The 26,065-nt window shown below is 37.8% G+C and overlaps 1 protein-coding gene and 1 long non-coding RNA gene across 5 annotated transcripts; one reads left to right on the top strand and one right to left on the bottom strand.

Moving 5' to 3' along the window:
• Positions 1–541: 541 nt before the first annotated feature.
• Positions 542–6,011, bottom strand: LOC139704723 (uncharacterized). The gene is made up of 3 exons (XR_011706671.1): positions 5,811–6,011; positions 3,316–3,387; positions 542–588 (listed from the first exon to the last, which is right to left on the bottom strand). It is a non-coding gene; the product is annotated as an uncharacterized lncRNA (long non-coding RNA).
• A 4-nt stretch (positions 6,012–6,015) lies between these two features.
• On the top strand, positions 6,016–20,857 carry Afg2b (AFG2 AAA ATPase homolog B). 4 transcript variants are annotated; one of them, XM_027925045.2, is made up of 9 exons: positions 6,016–7,159; positions 7,983–8,168; positions 11,063–11,221; positions 14,051–14,260; positions 14,858–15,081; positions 15,634–15,638; positions 16,108–16,238; positions 17,121–17,246; positions 18,875–20,857. In XM_027925045.2, exons 1-9 carry the CDS (start codon positions 6,065–6,067, stop codon positions 19,040–19,042), a joined length of 2,304 nt encoding a protein of 767 aa, XP_027780846.1. In that variant the 5' UTR covers positions 6,016–6,064; the 3' UTR covers positions 19,043–20,857. The 4 variants fall into 4 exon arrangements, with proteins under 4 accessions (XP_027780846.1, XP_027780827.1, XP_027780837.1 ...); XM_027925026.2 differs by lacking the exon at positions 15,634–15,638 and having other exon boundaries at positions 14,858–15,050; XM_027925036.2 differs by lacking the exons at positions 15,634–15,638; positions 17,121–17,246; positions 18,875–20,857 and adding an exon at positions 15,770–15,822 and having other exon boundaries at positions 16,108–16,189.
• The last annotated feature ends 5,208 nt before the right edge of the window (positions 20,858–26,065 follow it).

A 26,065-nucleotide genomic window follows, 5' to 3' on the forward strand; every position in this document is an offset into this window, starting at 1 on the left:
ATTATGTTCTTTATTAATAATCTGGTAAATGTAAATAAAGCTTTCTCCCAAGATCATGAGCTGTCCTAGAAAATTAACAGAACCAGGGAAGAGGGTAGTGGTATATCCAATTTACAGTTGGTGGGTGAGAAGCACAGGTTATAACCTGGGATTGTGATTGGCATCTGAAGTTGGGGGTAGTTTTGAGGGACTGAACCACTTAACCTGTTGGATCTAATGCTATCTGCATGTGGACATTGTCAGAACCGAACTGAATTGGAGTACACCCAGCTGTTTACTGGTGAATTACTTGGTGTGTGAGAAAAACTCCCAGACATCTGGGATTAGAAGTGTTGCACTGAGTGACTCAATGGCCTATGAAATTAGAAAAAACACGTCAATCCATCCCCCATTCTTAATATCTGTCTAAATTAACACTTTTCTGTTTATTTCTTTCAGAGAAATATTCATCACCTTTTAATTATCCAGTTTATTCACTTGTTTACTGATTTAATGCTTCCACAGTAGACTAAGCTTTATAAAGACAAGAACATGTTTTTGTTTTGTTTTGTTTTTTGACCAGCATATATTCAGTCTCCGGTACAGAATCTAGTATGAAGTAAATGTTCAATTAACATTTGTTTAATAAATACACAAATATCATTAGTTGATAAGTGTGAACCAACATCATAGAGAAAAAAACTATCTTAAAATTAACTTTTAGGGCTGAGGATGTGGCTCAGTGGTAGAGCACTTGCTTAGTAAGCATGAGGCCCTGGGTTTGATCCCTAACATTGAAAAAAAAAAAAAAAAAGATGAATCAAGTAATTTCCTGAAAAAAAAAAAAAACACTTTCAGAATGAATTCTGTCACCTAGAGCCTGCGAATCTTTTGTAGTACTACAAATATTTTCATTCCCTACCTTCCCAACTCCATATTTTCTTAATCTAGCCTAGATATATGAGAAAGAATAAAGACAGAAATTCTAAAGAAGAATTTTAATCATGTCATATGTTGGGGGGGGGGTGTTCATTACATATCTTAAGATAAGGACATGTCAAAAGATGTTGTATCTTATTAAAGAAAAGGTAATCCCAGTTAGGAGGCTGAGGCAAGAGGATCACAAGTTTGAGGTTAGCGTTGGCAATTTAGCAAAATCCTGTCTCAAACTAAAAGATTAAAAAAAGGCTGGGGATATAGCTCAGTGGTAGAGTGTCACTGGGTTTAATCCCCAGTTTTAGGGGGAAAAAAAAGATCATCTGTTTGGCACATGAGGCCACTTGACAAATCAGCATGAACATGTTGAGATTAAAACATTTGCAAATCATGCTTTTTCCAGTGTGGTTAAATGGATCTCTATATTCATCTATTATAATTTATAATCATTGCTAATGTTCAAGTATATTAGGGTTAAATATAACTTGAAAATGGAAAAACAGAAAAGATTAGTATCCATTCTTCTACAGATGACTCATGCTGATGGCTTAGCTATTTTCTTTAGCTTTTTCATAATTATGGTATGTTTCATGTAGTGAAATATATTTAACTTATATTATTATTGATGCTAAAGGTACAAAATTCAGGTATAATCATTACCCTAAAAATAAACAAGTTCTAATTACTTCTTCTGAATTCTAGGTATATTGAGATTTTTATCAATTAAATTAATTATTATACTAAGTTTAACTTTTGTGTGTGGTTTTTAAAAATAGTTACTATTTTTTGGCACTGAGCTACATCTCCAGCCCTTTTTATTTTTTTATTTTATTTTATTTTTTAAAAAGAGAGAGAGAGAAAGAGAGAGAGAGAGAATTAGAGAATTTTTTAATATTTATTTTTTAGTTTTTCGGTGGACACAACATCTTTATTTTTATGTGGTGCTGAGGATCAAACCCAGTGCCCCGCGCATGCCAGGCAAGCGTGCTACCGCTTGAGCCACATCCCCAGCCCTCCAGCCCTTTTTAAAAACATTTTTTTAATTGTTGATGGACCTTTATTTTATTTATTTATATTTATATATTTTATTTATTTATATGTGTTGCTGAGAATAGAACCAAGTGTCTCACACATATGAAGCAAGTACTCTACCACTGAGCCACAACCCCAGCTTCCCAGTCCCAGCCCTTTTTATTGTGTATTTTGAGGCAAGGTCGCACTAAATGCCCAGGCTGGTCTCAAACTTGTGATTCTCCTATCTTGGCTTCCCCAGTCACTGAAATTAACAGATAATCCCACCATGGACTGACAAATTGTAACTTTGAATGTAGCAATGGAAATCAAGAGAAACTATTTCTTACATGTATCTCTTTAGAAAAATCTCAGGAAATATTTTGTATAATAAACCTGTTTGAAACAATTTAAACCTAGAAATGTTTCTAGGCTATAGCAAGATAAATTCAGTTTGTCTGGATTTTGATCTACCACTAAATTTTGGATCCGAGGAGAGTCTTGTTTTTAAATTTAATACAGAAATTAAGTTTTAACTTGGAAACTGGGATTTCCATGGGCTGAGACATGCAGAAATTGTGTAAGAATAAGTCAGTTACTGCTGTAATTCTAATGTTTGTACCCACCACACATATCTAATGTTGAAATTCTCACTCTCAAGATGATGGTATTAGTAGGTGGGCCTTTGGGAAGTGTTGAGGCCATGAGAGTAGAGCTCTCCTGAATGAGATTAGCCCTCTAAAAAAGGAAGCTGGAGAACTAGCTACTCCTTTCTTCCATGTGAAGATACAGCAACTAGGTGCTGTCTATAAACAGACAGTAGATGCTTACCAGACACCAAATCTGTCAGTATACTGATCTTTGACTTCCTAATCTCCAGAACCATAAGGAATAAATTGCTGTTGTTTATAACCTACCCAGCTTATGGTATTTTGTTATAGCAGCCAGGACAGACTAAGACACTATATAGAGACAATAGGATGTTTTTTACATCTGGGAATTCTCAGCAAAACCTAGTGGAATTCACAGTTAAGAACATTTTTCAATCTCCAGACAATCCTGCAGACTTCAGGTTTAAATGGTTCTGGACTCCCTCTAGTGGCTCAACATTTTTGTGCATTAATTGATGCTCTTCGAGTCATAGAATTGCCAAATTTGGGATGATCTTGAAAACAAATAAGCAAAAGAACCACTCAATTCCTATTAGAATGCTTTTCCCAAAGAAGATTAAATAATTTAATGGTATTATAAATATGAATTCACAGATGGTTGAAATAATAGTGTTAGAAAAAGGTCTGTCCCAAAGGAACAGAAAGGATCGATAAGAGTTTAAGGTCCAGGAACAGGATCCCTTGTTGATTTTGTTTGAGACTTAAGGTGAGGACTCACCTTTTCAGGGAGGGTGAAGTGAACATTTCCTGGCTATATGGGTCCTACAAGGGCAGATGATTCTAGTTTGACCTGTATGAAAAGCAACCCATCAGATTAACACAAACAACATGCAGTTTTCTTCACATCATATTCCTAATTTCAGAAAACGCTAAGGTTGAGTTAACTTTATTTGCCTTCTTATGTTTGCTCCCCTAAATTGGCTTCAGTCATGTCCCTTAACTGTATCTTCCACATGCCCATACTCAAAATACAAGTAGAGAAAAATCTTAAATTCCTTCCACTGATCTTTCATTTCCTGGTTCTTCTATATTATAGATATTCCTAAATATGCTGACTCTTTTACATGACAGCCCTTTACATACTTAAGACAGTTATCATGTCCTTATTAAGTCTTCATTCTCTTTCCTAGATCCTCACAGTTACTTGGAACTGGAATTAAAGAATCTTCATTGAGGTACAGGCATCATGATGAATAACTTAGTAGGCATTTTACTCACATCTTTAGGGGTCAGGAAAATGGCTTTTTTGAGAATATGCAAGACAATTATTGAAAAGCCTGAAAGCAGCTGGGGTACTGTGGCATACACCTGTAATTCCAGTAACTTGGGAGGCTGAGGCAGAAGGATTATAGCTAGTTCCAGGTTAGTCTCAGAAGTTTAGCAAGACCCTATTCCAACATAAAAAAATAAAAAGGATTGGGGTCAGTGGTAGAAGAGCATCCCTGGGTTCAATCCCCAGTGTATATTGGTGGGGAATGGGTGGGGAGAGCGGAGTCTGAAGGCCAAAGAGGACAGAGGCTAATGAAATTAAGGGAATGTAAGAATTACCCATTTCTGGACCTCCTCCTGCTATTTGTGCTATTTTTTTGGGTGCATTTTAAGTTGTTCTAGCACTGGAGTTGGAAAAGTAAAAAAGAGATAAGTTACAGTAGAGTCTAGAAGTCTTTCATACTGTTTGCTATTAAGTTTAGATAGAATGAGACCAGGAATTAGCATTGGTCCCAGATCCAAGAATACTTTCCATTGATTTGATAATATACAATCTGGGATTATTTGCAATAGAAACTATATAACTGCATCCCAGCCATTTAGGCATTCTGTTTGCAATCAGTTTTGTTATTTCACAAATTTGGGTTTCAGTGAAGGTGAGAAAAATAGAGGTCGGAAGATGTGAGCAGGATTAAAAACAAGGCATATTTGCCGGGCATGGTGGCACACTCTTGTAATCCCAGAGGTTTGGGAGATCAAAGCAGGAGGATAACAAGTTCAAAGCCAGCCTCATCAATTTAGCAAGGCCCTAAGCAACTTAATAAGACCGTTTCTCAAAATACAAAATAAAAAGGGACGGGGATGTGGCTTAGTGGTTAAAGCACCCCTGGGTTGAATCCCTGGTTGGAAAAAAAAAAAGGCATAGCTTCTTGCCTTTAAATATGTCATCCCTTTTAATGAAAATTAAAAGGGATAGGAAATGAATTTCAGCTGATAAGAGTAATTACTTGCGAAAACGCAGAAAGTAGGTGGAAAAAGAAGAGTAGGCAGTTGTTTTAATAATGTAGACAGGTATAGTCTCTAATCCAGTACAAGACTTAGTAGTGCTATGTCCCAAATAGCCTTTTAATGCCAAAGAACACTCAAAGGAGTAAATCAGGAATCGGAACAAATGTACTAGTATGCTACAAATGCATCGGATAGCCTAGCTTTCCTTCTTTCCCCTCTCCAAGGGATTTTAAATGTCACACTGTGCTCCTCTCCTTGGTGCTTTTCTATAGAAAGGCTGGACCACCCCAACAGGTTAGAATTTCGGTTATGGAAGGTACCAAGGTTGTTAACTCAGCTAATCCGAGTTACCTAAGACATAAGCAATATGACACCCCCTAAATACTGTTCCCATGGGGGACAGTTGGGAGTTTCTTTACCAAAAAAACGAGTCTGTAGGCTGATACTCCAATAGCGGCAATAGTAATGAAGCAGACCAGGTACCCTCACTCCAAAGATCCTTGCCATAATTAAGCTTCTCCTCTTGTCAAATCAGCAACATGTCTACAGAAGTTATTGTGATTGGTAGTTTCCTCCTTCCTATAAACGCCAGGTTTGCGCACAAAAGGTGTGACAGAGTTAGTCTATAAGCTTGCACAGAATATATTATCTCTTGGTAAAATTATCTCTTGTTTTCTTGGTAAAACAAACAAACAAACTTGTGAAACCTGTGTCTGGTCTAGAGGAACAGAAAGTACTTGCCATGTGAGCCTCCAAGTGCTCCCCTCCCACTGGGTATAATGTTAAAAGAATTTCGATATCTTTGATCAGAGGAAGAATTCTTAGGCAAGCGCCACCTCTGAACCCTGCAGTCAATAAACCTGCTTCCTGAAAATTTCTGGGGTGTCCAGCCTCTCCTGTCCTACTCAGTAATGCCACGGTCCCAGGGCCAGGAAAAAGAATATGCAATGCTGGTGACTCCCAAGGTCCCAAGGCCATACTTAATGGTTAGCTTACGTTGCCTCCCAGGCACCTGTAAACACCACCTCCATAAAGCTCTGGGCTGCTCAACTTCATCAAATTGGACCAAAACTTCCCCAGAGCCCAGACGTTGTCTCTTTTTCCTTGATCTTCACTCAACCGCTAGCTACTGAACATCATCCTTAGCGCATGCGCGCAGCCTGCTTCCGGCCCGGGAGCGCGGTGTGTTTGGCCTTTCCGCCGGATGGAGTTCCTGCTCCAGCTTCCTAGGACTGAGTCTTCCACGTGCCATGGTCCCGAACTCAGGTCCCTTCCCTGAAGGGCCCCTCTTAAAGCTGCTACCTGTAGATACTAGGGACCGGGGCACCCAGCGCTGTCGCCTGGGTCCCGCCGCCCTCCGCACCTTGGGTGCGCGTGTGGGCTCGGCAGTGAGGATCTTGCTGCCCGAAGGCGGCTCCTGCCTCTGCACTGCCTGGCCGCGGCGGGATGGAGCTGATGGTTTTGTGCAGCTGGACCTGCAGTGCGCAAGTCCCGGGGCGGCGGTGGGGGAGCGGGGTTCCCCGGGGACTCTCAGCCTGAGCCGCCTCAGCCTGGTACCCTGCCCGCCCCTGCGGCGCCTCTCTGTGTGGCCAGTGTTGCGAATGCCCGCAGGCGCGCCGAGTGCCCCGAGTCCAGCCGCGGTGCTGGAAGCCGCGCAGGAGCTGCTGAGGAACCGACCGGTCTCCCAGGGCCACGTGGTGGCCGCTCCGCCGGGCGACCCAGGCCCTGTGACCGCCCTGCACATCATCGGCGGGACACCCAACCCGGATCCAGCGGGGCTTGTCACCCCTCGAACCTGCATCGCTCTCTGCCGGGAGCCTCCGTCAGCGGCCGAGCCACAGCCCGAGGTGTCCCTAGGGGGCCTTTCGGAGGCTGCAGACTCGCTGCGGGAGCTCCTCCGCCTGCCGCTCCGCTATCCCAGCACCCTGGCCGCGCTGGGGCTAGCTGTGCCCCGTGGGGTGCTCCTGGTGGGTCCTCCCGGAGTGGGCAAGACCCAGCTGGTGCGGGCTGTGGCCCGGGAAGCGGGCGCAGAGCTGCTGGCCGTGAGTGCTCCGGCGCTGCAGGGCTCCCGGCCTGGGGAGACGGAGGAGAACGTGCGGCGGGTCTTTCAGCGCGCCCGGGAGCTGGCCAGCCGAGGGCCTAGCCTGCTTTTCCTGGACGAGGTGGACGCCCTGTGTCCGCGGAGGGGCGGCCCACACCGGACCCCCGAGAGCCGCGTGGTGGCCCAGGTGTTGACGCTCCTCGACGGCGTCTGCGGGGACCGCGAGGTGGTTGTTGTGGGAGCCACCAATAGGCCAGACGCGCTAGACCCAGCACTTCGCAGACCCGGGAGATTTGACCGAGAGGTGAGCAGCGGGACAGGTTAGCCCTTTTGTCCCTAGAGCTCTGGCCTCTTCTTGCCCTGCCTGGTTGGGTGCTTCGAAGCATTTGCCTCTTAGGTTTGGGAGTCAGGCTCGACTGGGACGTCTTGTAACGAGCCCTTAAGTGATCTGTGAGTCAGGACCTGTTTTGTCCAGAATACATTTGGGGTTATTTTTGCTGTACTGTTCCTGAAGATCAGTACTGTAATCGGCAATGTTAATTCTTAAGGGAACTAGGTCTGCTACGAAAGTATTAAACGCTAGTACATTTGGAAGGACAACCAACAGGCAGGATAACTTCAAAAGTGTGTTGAAATAGAAAGGGTAAAGGCAAAAAAGACCTAAATCAAAGCAGGCATAAACTCATTGGGATTTATTCATTCTTTATCAGGACACCAGTATACAGTGTACATTTGCTCCCTGAGTTGCCATTAAGGTTAAATATCTAGCTAGGCAAGGTGATTCACGTCTTTAATCCCAGCAGCTCAGGAGGCAGGAGAATCATGGGTTCAAAGCCAGCCTCAGCAACTCAGAGAAGCTCTAAGCAAATCAGCGAGATCCTGTCTCTAAATAAAATTATAAAAAAGGGCTGAGGATGTGGCTCAGTGGTTAAGCACCTCTGGGTTCAATCCCAGGACACTACCAAAGAAGTTTGAAGCTTAGGAATTAAGTAGTATTTCAGTTCTGTATTAGACTCTAAAAGTGGAATAATAATTGCACACTTTTAGCTTATTATTGTACAAGTTGGTGAAGATAAAAAAAAATTGAAGCTGTAAACTTAATTTTTTTGTTTTTGTATTGTCTATAGGTTATCATCGGGACTCCCACACTTAAACAAAGAAGGGAAATTCTACAGGTTATTACCTCAAAGATGCCCATCTCCAGTCATGCCAATTTGGGTCTCCTTGCAGAAATGACAGTTGGCTATGTTGGTGCCGACCTGACAGCACTCTGTAGGGAGGCAGCCATGCACGCTCTCCTTCACAGTGAAAAGGTAAGAAATATTGATTACCCTCTACATTAATCTTTTTATTAATATAATAAATTAATTTTGGAGTTCAAAAAAGGTGGTAAGTAAGTTTTCTAACCTCTTCAGGAAAAAATAATTTCCGTAGACTGAAGATTCTTAGAGTTTTTTACTTCAGTTGTAACATCAAGATTGTTCTTTGTGGGCTGGGGCTGTAGCTCAGTGGCAGAGCACTTGCTTAGCAAGCGTGAGGCACTAGGTTTGATCCTCAGGACCACATAAAAATAAACAAATAAAACATCATCTGCAACTACAAAAAAATTTAAAAAAAAGATTGTTCTTTGATCTTAACCTTCATAAGGATGATTTATCAACCTGAATTTTGAGAAACCTTTTTATCTAAATAATTTATATCCTTTCTTAATTCTTTTTCCTTTACTTTTACTCTTGTATTGAAGGTAGGAAGAAGTTATGTGAACTTATGGGTTTGTTGCCAAAACTACTCAAAGTTTTAATAAGTCCCATGTGTAAAGGTATGAGAATATATGTCCTTTGAGAGACAGATGACAGTACCAGGGGATGGGAACAGAGATTTACATTTCAGATTTCATCTACTTTAGAGTTCCATGTTTGACCTTAAACACCTCTGGCTTAGGTGGACCAGTCACCTGCTGTCATCCTAGGGTGGAGCCCACTGCTACTTCAGGAGGGGCCTATCTAAGCATAGTTACCACAGTTGACGGCTGAGTTCAGAAACAACCCAGGGAAAGTGGAAGGAAGAAGGGCAAAAAGGAAGAAGGGACAGAGACATCTGGGAAGGTACTGGCTCCATCTTTTTCTTCTTTTTCTCACTAGGCAGCTGAGGGGCTACTGCTGCCTCTGTCTGTGTCAGGGCAGACAAGGGATCTGTTAAAGGTGGTTGAACTTTTGTGGAGAATTTCTGTTAAAGGACTAGAAATGTTAAATACACATCCAGAGGAAAGAATTTATATGCCTGAAAAGGTTATGAGAATCAAGTGTTCTAGAACTATAAATAAGATTTTCAAATGTTGGTATTACCTAAAAATTAATTAGTATTCGGGTACCCAATATCTAATATTGCCGTACAGTTTAAAAAAAAAAAAAAAAAGCTGTAGTCATGTGCTGCATAGCAACATTTTAATCAACGACAGGCCTAAAAACACAATCAAAACTAAGAAAAATACTTTTATCCCAATTTCCTTGATATAGAAAGAACTCTTATAAATCAATAAGCTAAGATCAATAATCAAGAGTAAATGGGTAGTAAGATAGATAAATGACAATAAAAGGAATACCAGTAAACATGAATGAAAAGTCTTCACTTTTAGTTTCTGAGTGTGTGTGTGCGCATGTATCTGTGCATCTATTTTTTTAATTTAGGGGAACTATTTGAGAATGGATTGCATACCTTTTGTTCCTTAATATGTTACTATCTGTTTCTTAAGAATAAGAATGTTGCCATGATCACAGTATAGTCATATATAGTTAATATTCTCCGGAAATTTAACATTGATATAAATATTATCAGATCTATAGTCCATAGTCTTATTTGGGTAATTCTCCCAATCTTTCCAGCATTTTTTTTTTCTCTCAAACAGAATCTAGTTCAGGATAATAGATTGCATTTTTTTTTTTTAGTCTTTTTAAAAATCACAATTTTTTTTTTTTTTTTCCCTGTGAGGGGAGGGTACCAGGGATTGAACTCAGGGGCACTTAACCACTGAGTCACATCCCCAGCCCATTTTTAAATTTTATTTAGAGACAGGGTCTTGCTGAGTTGCTTAGGGCTTCGCTAAGCTGTTGAATCTGGCTTTAAACTCACCATCCTCCTGCCTCAGCTTCTGGGATTATAGGTGTGTACCACTAAAGTACCACAAATGGAGGCATACATGTCCATTGGTTCCTCATTGGTGATGCTAATTTTGATTAATAATCAAGGTGGTTTCTAAATTTCTCCACTGTGTAGCCACTGAGAAATTTGTGGGGAGATACTTTAAGGCATGCAAATATCCTCTCTTTATCAGACTTTGACATCCCTAGATGTAGTATCTTGTTCTTGCCAAAAGAGCCTTTACAATGAAAGTTGCAAAAAAGGTGACTGATTTCATCATTCCCTCACAGTGGTGAGTACCATTTTTTCCTGTCACACTAGGAGAAGCTTAAAAGTTTGGTAATATATAGAGTGTTGAAGAGGTAGCAGGAGAGCAATAGCTTCATATTACTAAAGGAGAATAAATTGATGCATTTTCTTTTGAGAACAGTTTAGTAATGGCTGTCAAAATTGTAAATGTAAATACTCTTAAACTCAGTAATTCTACTTTAAGGAAATTATTATATAAAATATAAAGATTTTCAGTTGAAGCTTTTTTTTCTTTTTGAATAACAAGACTAGGAACAACCTAATGTTTGTCAGAAAGAATGATTATGATGTGTTTATTCAATAGTGTATTATATGTTTGTCAAAAAGAGTAACAGAATCATTAATTGACATGAGAAAATCTCTTAAGATAAGCAAAAAGACTTATATATATAATATATATTTATATATAGTATATATTATATATATAAATATATGATATATATAATTTATATATATGATATATATTTAATGGTTCAGTTTACTTATCTGTTTAACAGGGTGTACATATATGCTTATTGTCATTAAACATACTAAAAAATACACTAGAAAATGTTGGCATTCTCTGGGGATGAATACTAGTAGGAATTTGGGAGATATTCAGTTTTTTTTTGTTTTATGTGTATAAGTTTCTTTCATAATGATAACAAAATAGATTTACAAATTCCAAAAAGTATTTTTAAAAAAGATTTGTGCTTGTGTACCACAAAAAAGGATCACCTAATTTTGATTTGATTTTGCTTTTTTGTGTGTATTTCTTCAGAACCAAGACAATCCTTTGATTGATGAAACAGACTTCCTTGAAGCTTTTAAGAAGATTCAGCCTTCATCATTTCGAAGTGTTATTGGATTGATGGACATCAAGCCTATTGATTGGGAGCAGATTGGTGGCCTTGAAGATGTAAAACGGAAGTTAAAACAGGTAACAATCTGCTTAAGCTAGAAGAATATTAGAGATTAATATTCTGTGCTTTTACAATGAAAACAGACTGCATTGAAATTGCTCTTGCTATGATCACTAATGTGATCTTGACACCTAAATCCAACAATCACTTTTCTGTCTTTGTTTAAGTGGACTTTTGTAGACATCAAATTAACTTTCTGCTTTCCCACCTCAACCCTATTTTTGTTGTTTTTTCTTTAAAGAGTTTATAATCTAGCTAAGTGTGGTGGCTTAGGATGCTGAGGTGGGATGAGATAATATATTCAAGGCCAACCTTAGCAGTTTAACAAGTTCCTATGCAATTTAGCAAGACCCTGTCTAAAAAGAAAAAACAAAAAGGACTGGGGATATGACTCAGTGGTAGAGCACCTTGAGTTCATCCTCAATACCTGCAAACCCCCATCCCCCCAAATTTAAAATCTAAAACAGGATTCAACAGATTTTCTGTAAAAAGCCAGATAGCAATTTGTTTTAAGGTTAGTGAGCCAAACAGTATCTGTCACAGTCATTCAATTTCATCACTGTAGTGCAAAAACAGCCATAGACAACACATAAATGAGTACAGTCAGCCCTCTATCCACAGGTTCTGCACCTGTGGATTTAAATCAGTATAAAAATATTCTAGGGGAGGAATTGTATCTGTGCTGAACACATTACAGGCTTTTTTCCTTGTCTTCATTCCCTAAACAATACATATAACACTTATCTATTTTATTAGGCATTATAAATAATCTCGAGATGATTTAAAGTACATGGAGGATGTGTGTACATTATATACAAATACTATGCTTTTTTTCTTTTTTGGTATTGAAGATTGAGCCCAGAGTCTTGGAGTGCTAAGCACAAAACTACACACTCCGGCCAACATAATTTTATATGAGAGACTTGAGCATCCTTAGATTTTGGTACTCAGTCCTCTGTAGATACTATAATTGTATTCTGGTTAAATTTATTTATGAATACTGAAACCATAATTTTCACAAAATACTATTTTATTTTGACTTCCCCAAGATTTAGAAATGTAAAAACTATTTTTAGTTTGTGGGTTTTAAAAATAGGGGCAGTGGGTGTTAGTTTCCTCTGATCTCTGATCTGCATGGCTGTAAGACAGGAACTGGTAAAAACACAAAATTGCAATAAACAGTCAGTATGGCATAGTTGTTACTGATTTTCTATCTATCTATCCAAATATCTATGTTTCAGTAGACATTTCTTCTGGTTATCAGGACTATTGATTGGCCTGTCTATATATAACCCTATGGCTCTCAAAATCAGTGCGTTCATAATCCAGTAAGTCAACTACTAACTGACTGAATTCTCTGTCTCAGTGAAAGCAGCCAGCTACCCATCCCTTAGTCAGAACTTGTGTTCTAAGAGCAAGTGGTCGGAACTGAGTCCCAACCAAAAATACAGTTCCTTTTTATGTTTCAAATACCCATCCCTTCCATGCCATTTCTACTTTGACATTTCCAACCTTGTAATTTTTGTAGACAAAATCATTGCAAGAAATTTCTAATTGGTCTCCCTACCTCTAGCTTTAGTTCCTTCCAATGCTTTTCTCATGCTCCTTTCTTAGTGTAGACTTAAAAACTCTCATTTGTGTTTTGACTCCTACCTCTACTTTAACTCCATTGCTTCTGCTTTCTCCCATCCTCTCCACTGCTCCTGCTTAATGTTGGAATAAATTAGATGGTTTCAGGCACATCTTGTAGTGTTCTTTCCCCTTGGAATGCTCTTTTCTAGCTATTAGTTAATAATCCTGTTTCCCTAACCAGAATGTGTGTACATGAGGTTCAGAATTCAGGGGTCTTGTCTTTTTGTAGCGGTTATATATCAGTAATTAAGAACAAGAGTGAGTGCTCTAGAGTTATATTCCTGGCATCAGACTTGTTTCTGCCACATCACTAGCAATAAGAGGTGGGCAAGTTTAACTTTTCTTTCTTTCTTTCTTTTTTTAGTCATAGTTGGACATAATAACTTGATTTATTATTTAGTTGTAGGTGAACATAATACCTTTATTTGTTTTTATGTGGTGCTAAGGATTGAGCCCAGAGCCTCGCAGCCAGGCAAGCGCTCTACTGCTAAGCCACAACCCCAGCTCCAAGTTTAACTTCTTTAAGCTTGAGTTTCTGCATCTGTAAAATTATGATAATAAAACCATTTATCTTAGAGACAGTCAGGACTCATTTACTGTTTGGTACATTTGTTTAATGCCTGCTTGGGGCTGGGTCATTCTAGGTGTTGAGGATTTAGGGGTGAACTTTGCTTATATTCCAGTAAGAACAGAACAGTAGACCCAACGTGGAAAAATATTAGCAAATAAGTGCTCTAAAAGTAAATATAGGTAGCAGCATAGAGAATAATGAGGAAGAGGTTCTGCTTTGGCTAGGGTGGTTAGGAAATACCTCTCCATGGGAAATGGATTTGAACTGGGACCCAAATGGTGAGGAATAGCCACACAAAAATCTTCTGGGAAGTTCAATCAGAGAGAACAGCAAGTAAAGGCTCTGAGATAGGAGTAAGCCAGATGTTTGGGAGATAGATTATGTAAGGCCTTGTAACAAGTAGGCAGTTTGGACTTGGATTTTATGCCAGTTCTGTGAGAAGTCATTGAAGCGCTTTCAGTAGGAAGTGATGTGGCCTGACTTAGTTTCTAAAATCCTTAGCTACTATGTAGAGAATAGACTGTATTTCAGCTCATAACACATACCTGAGAATTGTTGAGTGAACTGAATGAATTTACTGAATTATTTTATGTTTTCTTATTATACTAAAACAATTTTTTAATCTCTTTTTGCATATTTACAGAGCATTGAGTGGCCTCTGAAATTCCCTCAGGACTTTATTAGGATGGGCCTAACACAACCAAAGGGCCTTCTCCTCTATGGGCCCCCTGGATGTGCTAAAACCACCCTGGTGAGGGCCCTGGCCACAAGCTGTCACTGCTCTTTTGTTTCAGTGAGTGGAGCTGATCTCTTTTCACCTTTCGTTGGAGATTCAGAAAAAGTTTTGTCTCAGGTTTGTTCTTTTTCTCATGCATTTAAGTTTACTTTTTATCTTTTATTTCATATCTCATTAGATAAACCTTATTTTAAAAAATATTAGTAGTTGTGTTTTAAATCATAAAAGTTTTACATGTTTGTTTATAGAAAATTTAGAAAATACAGAGTAGTTTAAGTAAGATACCTTTATAATCCCTCTACCTACTGTTAACTTTTTGTTGAATTGCCTTTGTCTTTTTTTTTTTTTTTTTAAGCAAAATAGAAGTCAGGTCTTATCTTTCTACAGCTTTATCCTGCTTTTTTAATTTAACATATCTCTTTTGAAATTTCATATTAAATATCCTTTCAAAATATGATTTTAAAGTCCTACATAATACTCTATTATTCTTTGATTTATTGATTCCCAGTTTCTTAGGCATTAAGAATCTTCCTTTTTGTACTTTAAAAATTATAGTGGGCTGAGGATGAGCTCAGTGGTAGGGTGCTTGCCTAACATGCACAAAGTATTGGGTTTAAAATAAAAATAAAAGTTATACGTAGTAGTGCAGAGAATGTACATTCAATGAATGGTGTATAATTATTAGCTTTTTAATATTTTTTTCTCCAACATTAGGTATTTCGACAAGCAAGAGCAAATACTCCAGCAATTGTGTTTTTGGATGAAATTGACTCAATCTTGGGGTCTCGCTCAGTTAGCAAAACAGGATGTGATGTTCAAGAGCGAGTTCTTTCCATTCTCCTGAATGAGTTAGATGGTGTGGGACTTAAGACAATAGAAAGAAGAGGAAGTAAATCAAATCTACAGGGTAAATACCAGGAGCTGAAAAAAATGAAGAGGTATTTATTAGCCAGAGCACATAAAAAATCCAGACCAACATTAAATCGAATTCTTACCATGCTCTTGCTTTACATGTGCTGATTTATTTAGAGGGATATATGTAATTTCATTTTGACTCTGTGTAAAACATAAACGTTAATAAGATTTTTAAAGGGCTGGTGGAAATTGTGATTTGGCGAGGAAATGTGAAGTAAATTTTATAATTATCTTTGATGTATATGAATGTAAATATTGTTTTCCGAGTCTCTTTTCCAGCTAGAGTTTGATTTCTATTTAGTATTCCTAGTAGATAATTTTTCAATTATAAGGCATCCATGAGATTATCAAACCAAATCTTAAGAATACAGGAATTCCTCATATAGTATTTGGCAAGTATTCATCCATCCTCTGTTAAAGTACTTGGAACTCCCTGCTTGGAGGGATTAGAACACCGAAGAACAGTTCCAATTATTCAGTTCAACAAATAATTTTAATTGCTTATTGTATACAAGGCCTTGCTCTGACTGCTTTTAGACATTTCTTCTCTTCATCCAGGATTTACATGCTTGCAGCTTAGGTTATTTGTCATTCTTTATGTCTCTGGAAAGAAAAATAAAAAGTAAAGTAAATCCCCTTGGGGATAGATAACCAAGAATTTTCAGAGCCTTACATTTCTACTTGCTGAGTCATTTGCTTCTGTCATTTCAGGTAGTCCATTTAAGTTGTTATCATTGAGGGTTCAAGTGTATTCAGGTCACCAGGTAGGACAGTTTTTTGTGCTATGAGGCTTTTCATTGGTTCTCACATGGAAAAACAGTTTCTCAGGACTATCCACTCCCTTCCTGCACACAAAGTAGCTCTTTGATGATGATATGTTTCTGGAATACCTTGATATCAAGAAAGTGGTCTGGTTAGGAGGTATAAACATTCTGGTCCAAAGAAAAAGATATCCCTATTTAAAAACAAATGGACCTTCTGATGCATAACTTGAAAAAAAAGAGAGAATAATTTATTGATATTACTTTGTGTCATATGTTTTCCCTCAGAGTTTCAAGAAGTTTTTAATCAAAATGTCATGATTGTTGCTGCAACAAATAGACCTGATGTGTTAGATGATGCCTTATTAAGACCTGGAAGATTGGATAAGATCATCTATATTCCCCCTCCAGATCAGAAGGTACTCACAGTAGACATTTACTCTGAACATTCTGAACACCACATCAACATCTACATTCCAAGAGCTTGACAGAATTGAATTCCAAACTGAACATAGTTGAACATAGTGTCCTCCTCACACTGGGCTTTCAGAGAAAGATAAGCCTAAAAGTAAGGTAGTTACCTTGTGGTAGTGTTGTGGCAGACTCGGTGCTGAGTCCTGAATCTACTCAACCTTATTTTGCAACTGGAATGGAGGAATCCTAGAGTGTTGAAAAGAGGTTAAAAGGGTTTTGGAGATAATCTGGGTTAGCATCCTCATTTCACAGAGGAGAGATTTTAGATTACAGAGTTTATGCAATGCATCCACAGTCAGTCAGTAAATCCTTTGTCCTTAGCATCTTGAACCACTGACAGGGAGTGGCAGAAGATTCAGAATGAAGTTTTTTTTTTTTTTTCCCCCTTGGGCTTTTATCAAGTTTTGAAGAAATTTTTAAAACATTAAAATGTCTGTAAAACTTTTAAATTTTATCTGATAATTCATATATTTTTATCTTAAATTGTTCTAGTTGTACTATTTGTACCCAAGAGATTTGTCTTATGTCTTAAAGAGATCTATCTACAGTTGGCTATTTTAAAATTACAAAATATTATAATATTATAAAAATATTAAAGTTTTTTATGAGTTGATTATTTTTACCATGGTCACGTGGGCCATTGAAGACTTAATTTTTCTTACTCTTCAGAAGTAAAGATGTGATTTTTTTTTTTTACTGTTTGATTCCCCCCCACACACACACTTTATCTATATATGATAGATAATTCAAACTTAAAATACTTAAAATGTTTTAATATATTATTGTGTCAAACATAAATGTTAATAAGATTTTTTATTTTGTTCCAGGGCAGGCTTTCAATTTTAAAAGTCTATACAAAAACCATGCCAATAGGACCTGATGTTTCCTTAGAAAACCTAGCAGCAGAAACCAGTTTTTTCTCTGGAGCTGATCTTAGAAACCTCTGCAAAGAAGTAAGTTAATTAATGAAGTAATCAATGTATGGTTCAAAACATTTCATCATCTATTCAAATCTTCATTCGCTCAAAAACATTAATTATAAGACTTCTGTGTAACAAATATCATTCAGTAGGAAGCAGACAGGGGTGGGCCCTTTCCTTAGAAGGTAGATACACATTAGTAGGGGAGGGAGCAGAGATTGAAATATGTAGAGTTGAGGAAATCTAAGGTGAACATGTAGGAAGGACATCAGCACAGAATTGGGACATCAGGGAAGGCTTTTGAGAGAAGATATGTAAACTGACGTTGATAAGCTAATCAGGGAGTCAGCCAGCTAAAAGTAGAGGGAACTATTTGAAGCAGGGGGCATAAAATGTGAAGAGGATTAGAGTAAGAGATGATCTGAGCCAGGCGCAGTGGCTGGGGAGGCTGAGCAGGAGGATCATGAGTTCAAAGCCAGGCTCAGCAACAGCAAGACGCTAAGCAACTCAGTGAGACCCTGTCTCTAAATAAAATACAAAATAGGGCTGGGGATGTGGCTCAGTGGTTGAGTATCCCTGAGTTCAGTCCCCAGTACCCCCCCAAAAAGTGATGACCTAACATTACTGAATCTTAGAGTGGAGAAAGACAAGAAATAAACCTGGAGAAATGGACAGAAATCTGATCATATGGGCCCTTATAAGTCTTTAAGGACCTTTTAGGTTTTATTTTGAAGGCAGAAGCCATTACAGGTCAGCTTTAAATGTAACATTCAGAAAGCACAGATCATAAGGATATGGTTTATGGAATTAATATAAAGTGATCACGCTTTTTAACTACTACTCATATCAAGAAATAGAATGAATATTATCAGTACACCAAAATTTTCTTTTGGGCCATTTTCACCTCTGTTCCCTACACTTCCAAAAGGGAACCACTTTCCTGACTTAAAACACTGGAGACTGGTTTGACTGCTCTTGAACTTTATACAAATGGAACCTTATAGTATATAGTGTTTTCTGTCTGCTTCTTTAACTTAAGATTGTGTTTGAAACTCATCTGTAGTTTTGTGTGTAGCTGTAGTTTGTTTTGTTTCCATTGCCTTATAATCTAGTATATGAACATTGTTCATTTATTTGTCCTTTCTTAAAATTTTGAACTTCTCGGTTTCTACTTTTTTACTATTATGAATTCTGCTGCTGTGAAAAGTTTTGATTGGTGCATGTGTGTAATTATGTCTTTCATATATATATATTCATATGTATATATGAATATATATATATTTACAAGGAGAATTTCTGGGTCAGACTATATGTTTTATCTTTTCTTTTATTATCTCTAAGTCTTAAAACTTTCCTACTCCAAGATCAAGAACTGTCTTATCTTTAAAAATATATATGGACTCATTATTCATTATTCTGCAGCTTGCTTTTTCTTTTTTTTTCCATTTAAAGCTAGAGTTTTAATGTTGGAGAAATTCTGGTCGACTCAGTGGCTTTTAAATCACCTTTAACTTTTTAGCTTAATGTTTTTAATGACATGAATATCGGAATTCTGTGAAGTGAGACTGAGGTTTTGCATTCAGATTTTAAAGTATTATTGTAGATCATTCATTTTTTTAAAATGAGCAAATTAACAATTTTCTGTTGGTTGTCATTTATAGGCTGCTTTGCTGGCTCTACAAGAAAATGGACTGGAAGCAACCTCAGTGAATCAGGAACACTTTCTACAATCACTTAAGACTGTAAAACCATCCTTAAATCACAAGGACTTGACTTCATATGAAAACTTATTTAAGAAAGAAGGATTTTCGAACTGGGCAGATATTTAAAAATTACATCTTTGTTCAGTTGTTCACATTTATCTAAGTGTGAGCTTGCTTTTGGTTTCCAACTTCACACTTTTAGACTTTGTGTGTATATTTTTTGTAAATAAATAAAAATACAGATTTGGGGATGTAGCTCAGTGGTAGAGCTTCCCTAGCATGTGTAATGCCCTGATTTCAACCTGTAGCACTGCAAAAACAAAATTAAAAATTTTACATTTTATAAACTAAGGCTTATCCTACTTCTAAAAGTTATATTAAAATACTATAATTTAGGAAGAAAGCATATGTTTATATTTGTGTGTATGTTGACTTTGTAAGGGTAGTTATTTTTGGCTAATTGCTTTTTTGTAACTTTGAAATAGTTTTATGCTTATAAAAAAAGTTGCAAGAATAATATATATAAAGAACTCATATACTCTGTACTCTTAATTCAGATTCACCAATTTTTAACATTTGCCACATCTTCCTCCCTAGTATTTTGCTGAATAATCTGAGAATAGATTGGCATGCATCACTTAATGATGGGGTTACATACTGAGAAATGCATCATTAGAGGGCTAAGGGTGTAGCTCTGTGGAGCACTGGGTTTGATCCTCAGCACTACATAAAGATAAATAATGGTATTGTGTCCATTTGCAACTAAAAAATTTTTAATTAAAAAAAGAAATGCATCATTAGACAATTTTGTTATTGTCTGAGTGTCATGAAGTATACTTGCACTGAGATGGCTACAATATCACGAGGCAATATAATCTTATGAATCTTCCATCATATGTGGTCCATCATTGACTAAAAGCTTGTTGTGTGATATCACAGCATCCAGTTTAGGATCACACATTTTAGTTTTCATGTCTCTAGACAGTTCTTCAGTCTTTCTTTGACATTTTTGAAGAATATAGACCAGTTATTTTATAGAACAATTGGTCTATGGATTTGAGTTGTCCAGTGTTTTGTTTTGGGTTATATATCACCAATGGAACACTCATGAGTAGCATTGTGCTCTTAGTACCACAGCTGGAGATGTGTGTTATCTGTATATTATTGCACCAAGTTTTCTTCACTTGTTTATGGTTTCTCTATATCTACTGTTTTTCCTTTTGTAATTATAAGTAATATTTAAGGAGATAGATTGCACATCCAATATTTTTGTATTGTATGATTGCACATACAATACAGAATTTTAAAATATTTTTTGAGTTGCCATTGAACACAATACCTTTATTTTATTTATTTATTTTTATGTGGTACTGAGGATCAAACCCAGTGTCTCGCACATGCTAGTGAGCGCCCTACCACTGAGCCACAACCCTAGCCCCTACACATACATTTTTATTTTCCTTTATTACAGAAGTAATTAAGGATATTAGAAAACACAAATAAACATGAGAAAATCCTTTGGAATTTAATCTTCCATCGCTTCATGCATGTATAGATTTTTTTTTTTTAAATTTTTAAAAATAATGATACTGTAAAACTCTTGTTTCTCTCACCGAAGGATATCTGATAAACATCTCACTGGGCCCATTCTTCAGTCACAAGGTGCAGTGCTCAGTACTGGGATGTAAAGTGAACAAAGCAGACATGGCACTGACAGCCCAGAAACATCAGATAAGTTAGTTCATTAGAGTGGTGGGAAGTGCCACAGAAATAATAGGGCATAATGACAACACAGTGCTTGAAATATATGAAGTCATAAATAGTAAGCAGTTGTTGAAAAGTTTCTTGTTTCTGATTGGAAACAGGATCATAAGGAATGGGAAAGAATCATGTGGCTTATAAGTATGCAATATAATTCAATTAAAATTATTTTAACCTTCACTTTTGAGTATTAGGAGAATCCTTAAAACTTACTAGAATTCTGACTATGTTCCTTACTGATTGTTGTTTTTGGTTTTGTTTTTCAATACTGAGACCTAATCCTGGGGTAGTCTACTAATTGAGTCACATCCCCAGCCCTTTCTGTTTTTTTTTATTTTGAGACAGAGTCTCACTAAGTTGCCCAGGCAGGCCTTGAACTTGGAATCCTCCTGCCTCAGCCTCGCCAATATCTGGAATTACGGGATCACACCATAGCATCCAGTTTCCTTACAGGCTACTGAACTTACAGAACAAGGCAACCATTAAACCTTTGCCATACATACAAGTTCTGTTAAACCCTGCCTGGCCTGAACCTCAATTTGGATATCTGACTGTGGGCTCCTTGTTTCTTCCTTGAAAAAATTGCTAGTAGTCAAGTTAGAGATTTAATACCCATACTTGTTCAAGGCTGAATTGTTTGAAAATGTCTTTAAATTGTAATTACATTACAACTGAAATATTATAGTACATTATAGTACAATTATAATAAAATATTACTTACTATTGATTATATCATAATTGAACTTTGGAAGCCTCCCAGGAACCATGACCATATATATATCTGCTCTTATCGAAATGCCCAATAAATGACAGTCTGATAAGAATTTTTTTGGATTCAGTTTTAATCTGACTTGAGGATGGCTCTGGGAAACTTCCAGAACAGTATTTTAATCTGTAAGAAAATTAACACTTCAGTTTCTAAGCACCTCTCTTCTGGTGGGGGCAGGGCAAAAAGACAGTCAGTGTAAATAATTGGTCCAACCTGGAGATGGGGGCCGGTTCCAAAGGGAAAGAATCAAATGCTAATGCCTCCAGAGCCCTTCCCCCTCCTCCCCTCAAGCTGTTGCCAAGGTTACCTGCCTACAAGGAACTGTTCTTCTGAAAAGGTTGTTAAGGAAGCACCTTTTGGATGGCCCTTTTCCTGCCCTTCTGGGCAGACATGGAGAGATAACCTTAGAAGACATCCTTCCCACCTTTTGGCTCATCTTTTGTCCACTGGTCACATGAGCATGATGGGGAGAGGAGAGAAGCAAGAGAACAAAAGAACTCTAAAATTTATAAAAGGGACAGGACACCTCTGCTTCTTTGAACACCCAGCTCTGGAGAAGTCTATCTCTGTTCTCTCCTTTACATAAAACTCGCTTTCTACGCTTGCCTCCGCATTTCTTGAGTGTCTAATCTTCAACATATGGGAAACGGGAACTTGTCATCGTATCACTGGTATACTGGGAAGTGTGCATTTTTTTTTTCCTGTATGCTGAGCTCAAACTGCTTTCTGGCCACATTAATAGTCCACCTTAAATAAAATATCGACCACCTTCAGAACCCACCCCCCTCTTTTTTTTTCCTCCTCTCTCTCTTTCTGCAAATCCAGAATTATAAACCTGGTAACAAAAACACTGAAGGGGGCTGGGATTGTAGCTCAGTGGTAGAGCACTTGCCTGGCACGTGTGAGGCCCTGGATTTGATCCCCAGCACTACATAAAAATAAACAAATAAAAATAAAGATATTGTGTCCATCTACAACTAAACAACAACAACAACAACCAAAAAAAAAAAACTCTGAAGGATGAGTGTCAGGATTAACATAGTCCTCTATCATGGTTGGACAGAAAGAATTTCAACAAAAAATATTTTAATAATAGAATATATGGTTTTTATTTATAATGTCTGAGCTAGCCTGATTATGTTCAAATTCTGTGGGTACTAAGCAATATGGCTCAATGTGCCTCCACATCTAGAAAAGGTTCTAGAAGTTTCTGGCAGTTGAGTGTGGAGAGGCAAAGCTCCCTAAGGAATTACAGGCCATTGGAGAAGTTACAAAGAGTAATGTTGGTTAGTGTCCCAAATGGACCAAAACAAATTATATATAGCCTTGAATTTCCCAAAAGTTTAATACACCTAGTCATTAATGCAAAGCGAGAAAAGTGTGGCTTTCTGGGTTTAATTCTCATTGCTGCAAATAGAAATAAGCATATCTTAAAGGTTAATATGGGCACACATCTGTAACTATTAAGTAATGTTTGAATTTTTAAAATGTTTTATTCAGAACATTTCCAAACATAAAAATGAAATAGTATAATGATACCTACCACATATATTGAATGATTAATATTTTGCTGAATTTGGATTTTAGTTTAATTATTATTTTAAAGTAAATTTCATATATCACGATGTTTTATCCCTTAAATATTTCCATTTACAATCTCCAAAAAGGGGAAGGGGGATTCTTAATGTAATACCATTATTGTTAGGTAGTTGCTAGCAATGAGTAGTGAAATGCATGGTAAGATCATAAAGTGTTCTCTTTTTTGGGGGGATGGGGGGTGAGTACCAGGGATTGAACTCAGGGGCTCTCGATCACTAAGCCACATCCCCAACCCTATTTTGTGTTTTATTTAGAGACAGGGTCTCACTGAATTGCTTAGCACCTAACTTTTGCTGAGGCTGGCTTTGAATTCCTCCTGCTTCAGCCTCCCAAGGGGCTGGAATTACAGGTGTGTGCCACTGCACCCAACACAAAGTGTTCTTTAAATTACTTTGGGGTCTGTCTTTAAACTACTTCCAAAGTAGACAAGAAAGCAAAGGGTGGCAGTTAGTTTTTAGAAAATAAACCAAAGCAAAAGGAGCTAGTTGGAAACCGTGTTAAGAGGAAAGAATCCACTGAGGTCGATGTGAAGTGAGGAATTATGACTATGTCTCCAATAGTCTGGGAAGGAAGATTCCTTAGTAGTGCAGGTGCACTAAGGTAACTGACCAGTTATTGACCTTGGTGCCCACATTAACATGGGATTGACTTGTAAATGAAGCCCCCCTAAATAGGATGGCCACTATGACAGTTCCGGAGAGGACCAACTAAGGTCAAAAACTCCACCACCCAACTTGAAGTAGGAGTTGAACACCTGATCGGCAAAGAGTACAGAAGGTGGTCCCCAATTCTCCTGGTAAACATCAAACAGTAATAACATTTGGGAAGCATTGTCTCCTTTGTCGTTCTCTGCTTGGAGACTGTCCACTCTCTCCCTTGAGAGTGCTTTTTGCTTAAGCCTCACTTTTCTTTTACTTTATTTTCACCTCCCTTTCACTTCTAATAAAGTTCTCTTGCAAGACTTTTGGTGTCTGACTTTTGTCGGAACATAAGAATGGAGGTTTGGAGTTTCAGCTCCCTGCTTTCCTGTGACATTATCACATCTAACAATCCACAATACAGACAGTCCCTAACTTACAGCAGTTTGATCCATGATTTTTTTTTTATCTTTATGATGGTGCAAAAGTGATATACATTCAGTAGAAACTACCTTGAACTTTGAATTTTGATCCTTATTCTGAGATGTGATTGATATGTGGTATGATATTCGTGATGCTGGGCAGCAACAGCAGCTCCCAGCCAGTACCACCCCCCCAATCTCCATCTTCTTTTTCTGAACCTTCTGACAAAGAATCAACTTCTCTATTGCGTACTGTATTGCTAAGCTGTGATGTTCAGTAGGTTAGAAGTATTAGATGCATGTTTGGCCTGTGGTTTATCCACATGTAACCCCATTGTAAGTTAAGAAGCATCTGTATTCCTTTAACAGTATCTCCTGTCTGTGCTCTATTTAAGTCTCAAATGTCTTTTTTGCAGTTGGTTTGTCTATTTGTACTGTCAAATATGTACCCCCACCTTTGAAAAGTTTTCTCAGACTCCCCAGAATTAATCAGAATAAATCACCTGTCTTTGGTACAACATCATGCCTAGGGTTAGAATTACTTACAGACATAGTTTGTCAACACCTTGAGGTACTTGTTTTGAGCACCTTATATCTTGTCTTTTAAGTTCTATGGTGCCCCAATCCCCACACTAATGCCTAGACTGCTACGGCATAGCAGTAAATTTTGAAAAGAAGTGATATTGGCAAAGTGGGGCTCTGAGTTTATAATCATCATTAGGCAAGGGCTACACATTTTAATTTAATTTGGGAGTCATGATTCATTCCCATAATATTTCTTCCTCTTTCTCTCTCCCTCCCTTTCCTATGACCCTTTTTCTCTCTTTCCTTTATTCCTTTCTCCTTCTCTCCCTTCTTCTCTTTGCTTCCTCCTTTCCTCCTTATTCCTTGAAAAACATTAATTGTTAACAAAACAAAGCTTTTTCTTCTTCTTCTGAACCTTCTGACAAAAGTAGCCTTAGAAAGCTTAAGGAGAATCTTTAAAAAACTTCTCCAATTCTATATAACACAACCGGGAAGAATCAACTTCAAATTTTCTTTTAAGTCCTTTGAGTAGATCTACCCAATCAGCAAATGTCTTAGGTTACAGATCTGGGATTACACAATAAGAACACTTGTCAAAATACAAAGGTTGACAAATAACGGTTATGGTCCCTTCAATACAAATCTTTTTGCAAATAATAAAACCTATTCATTGAATGACCATTACAGGCAGGGAAGAACGCTGCAAGCTTTACCAACATTCTAACATTTATACCACTCTCTCCTAAGTTTGTCCCTGTTTTACAGGTACTTAAACTGAGACTCATATCAAAGTCAGGTGTGAGCTGTGTACTCGGGTCTGTTTTACTGCAAAGCCTGTATCTCTAATCAAGATGGGATTGAAATATAGCTGAAATAGATTGAAATAGAACATTCCCAGGGAACATGAAGATGTTTCCCTTTTAACTTTAACTTACAGATTGATTTCAAACTGTTTTTAAATAGCCAAGTTTCTGCTCTTAATTGATGCAGCTAAGAGCAGCGCAGGAGTGTAGGTGTGGGACGCCAGACAGAGATCTGCATTCTCTGGTGCACTTACATCTCCACTCACTTGAACATCTCTGAGTCTTAATAAGTACCCACCTTGCAAAAATGTCAGAGGAGTGAGACTCAGTGTCTAGCACACAGCCCTTGGCTTAGTGAAATTTATATCATTATTTCCTAAGCAATTTGGGAGGAGGTGAGGTTGCCATGTTAGGAGAGATGGGACCCAAAGACAAGCCAGGTAATGTGGTCGTTTGCAGAAACAGACCATCTCGGGTTGATTCTTTTTATTCTTCATCTTTAACCCTGATTTTTTTTTTTTAAGTTATAGATGGACACAAGACCCTTATTTGTTTTTTATGTGGTGCTGAGGATCCAACTCAGTGCCTCACACATGGTAGGCAAGCGCTCTACAGTAGTGCTACAACCACAG

Source organism: Marmota flaviventris, chromosome 2 (assembly GCF_047511675.1).
Source record: "Marmota flaviventris isolate mMarFla1 chromosome 2, mMarFla1.hap1, whole genome shotgun sequence".
NCBI classification, from domain to species: Eukaryota; Metazoa; Chordata; class Mammalia; order Rodentia; family Sciuridae; genus Marmota; species Marmota flaviventris.

Coding starts and splice junctions, on each gene's coding strand:
- Afg2b (XM_027925045.2), top strand. CDS start 6,065: ATGGTCCCGAACTCAGGTCCCTTCCCTGAAGGGCCCCTCTTAAAGCTG. Junction 8,169..11,062: donor CTCTCCTTCACAGTGAAAAG/GTAAGAAATATT, acceptor GTATTTCTTCAG/AACCAAGACAATCCTTTGAT. Junction 17,247..18,874: donor TTAGAAACCTCTGCAAAGAA/GTAAGTTAATTA, acceptor TGTCATTTATAG/GCTGCTTTGCTGGCTCTACA.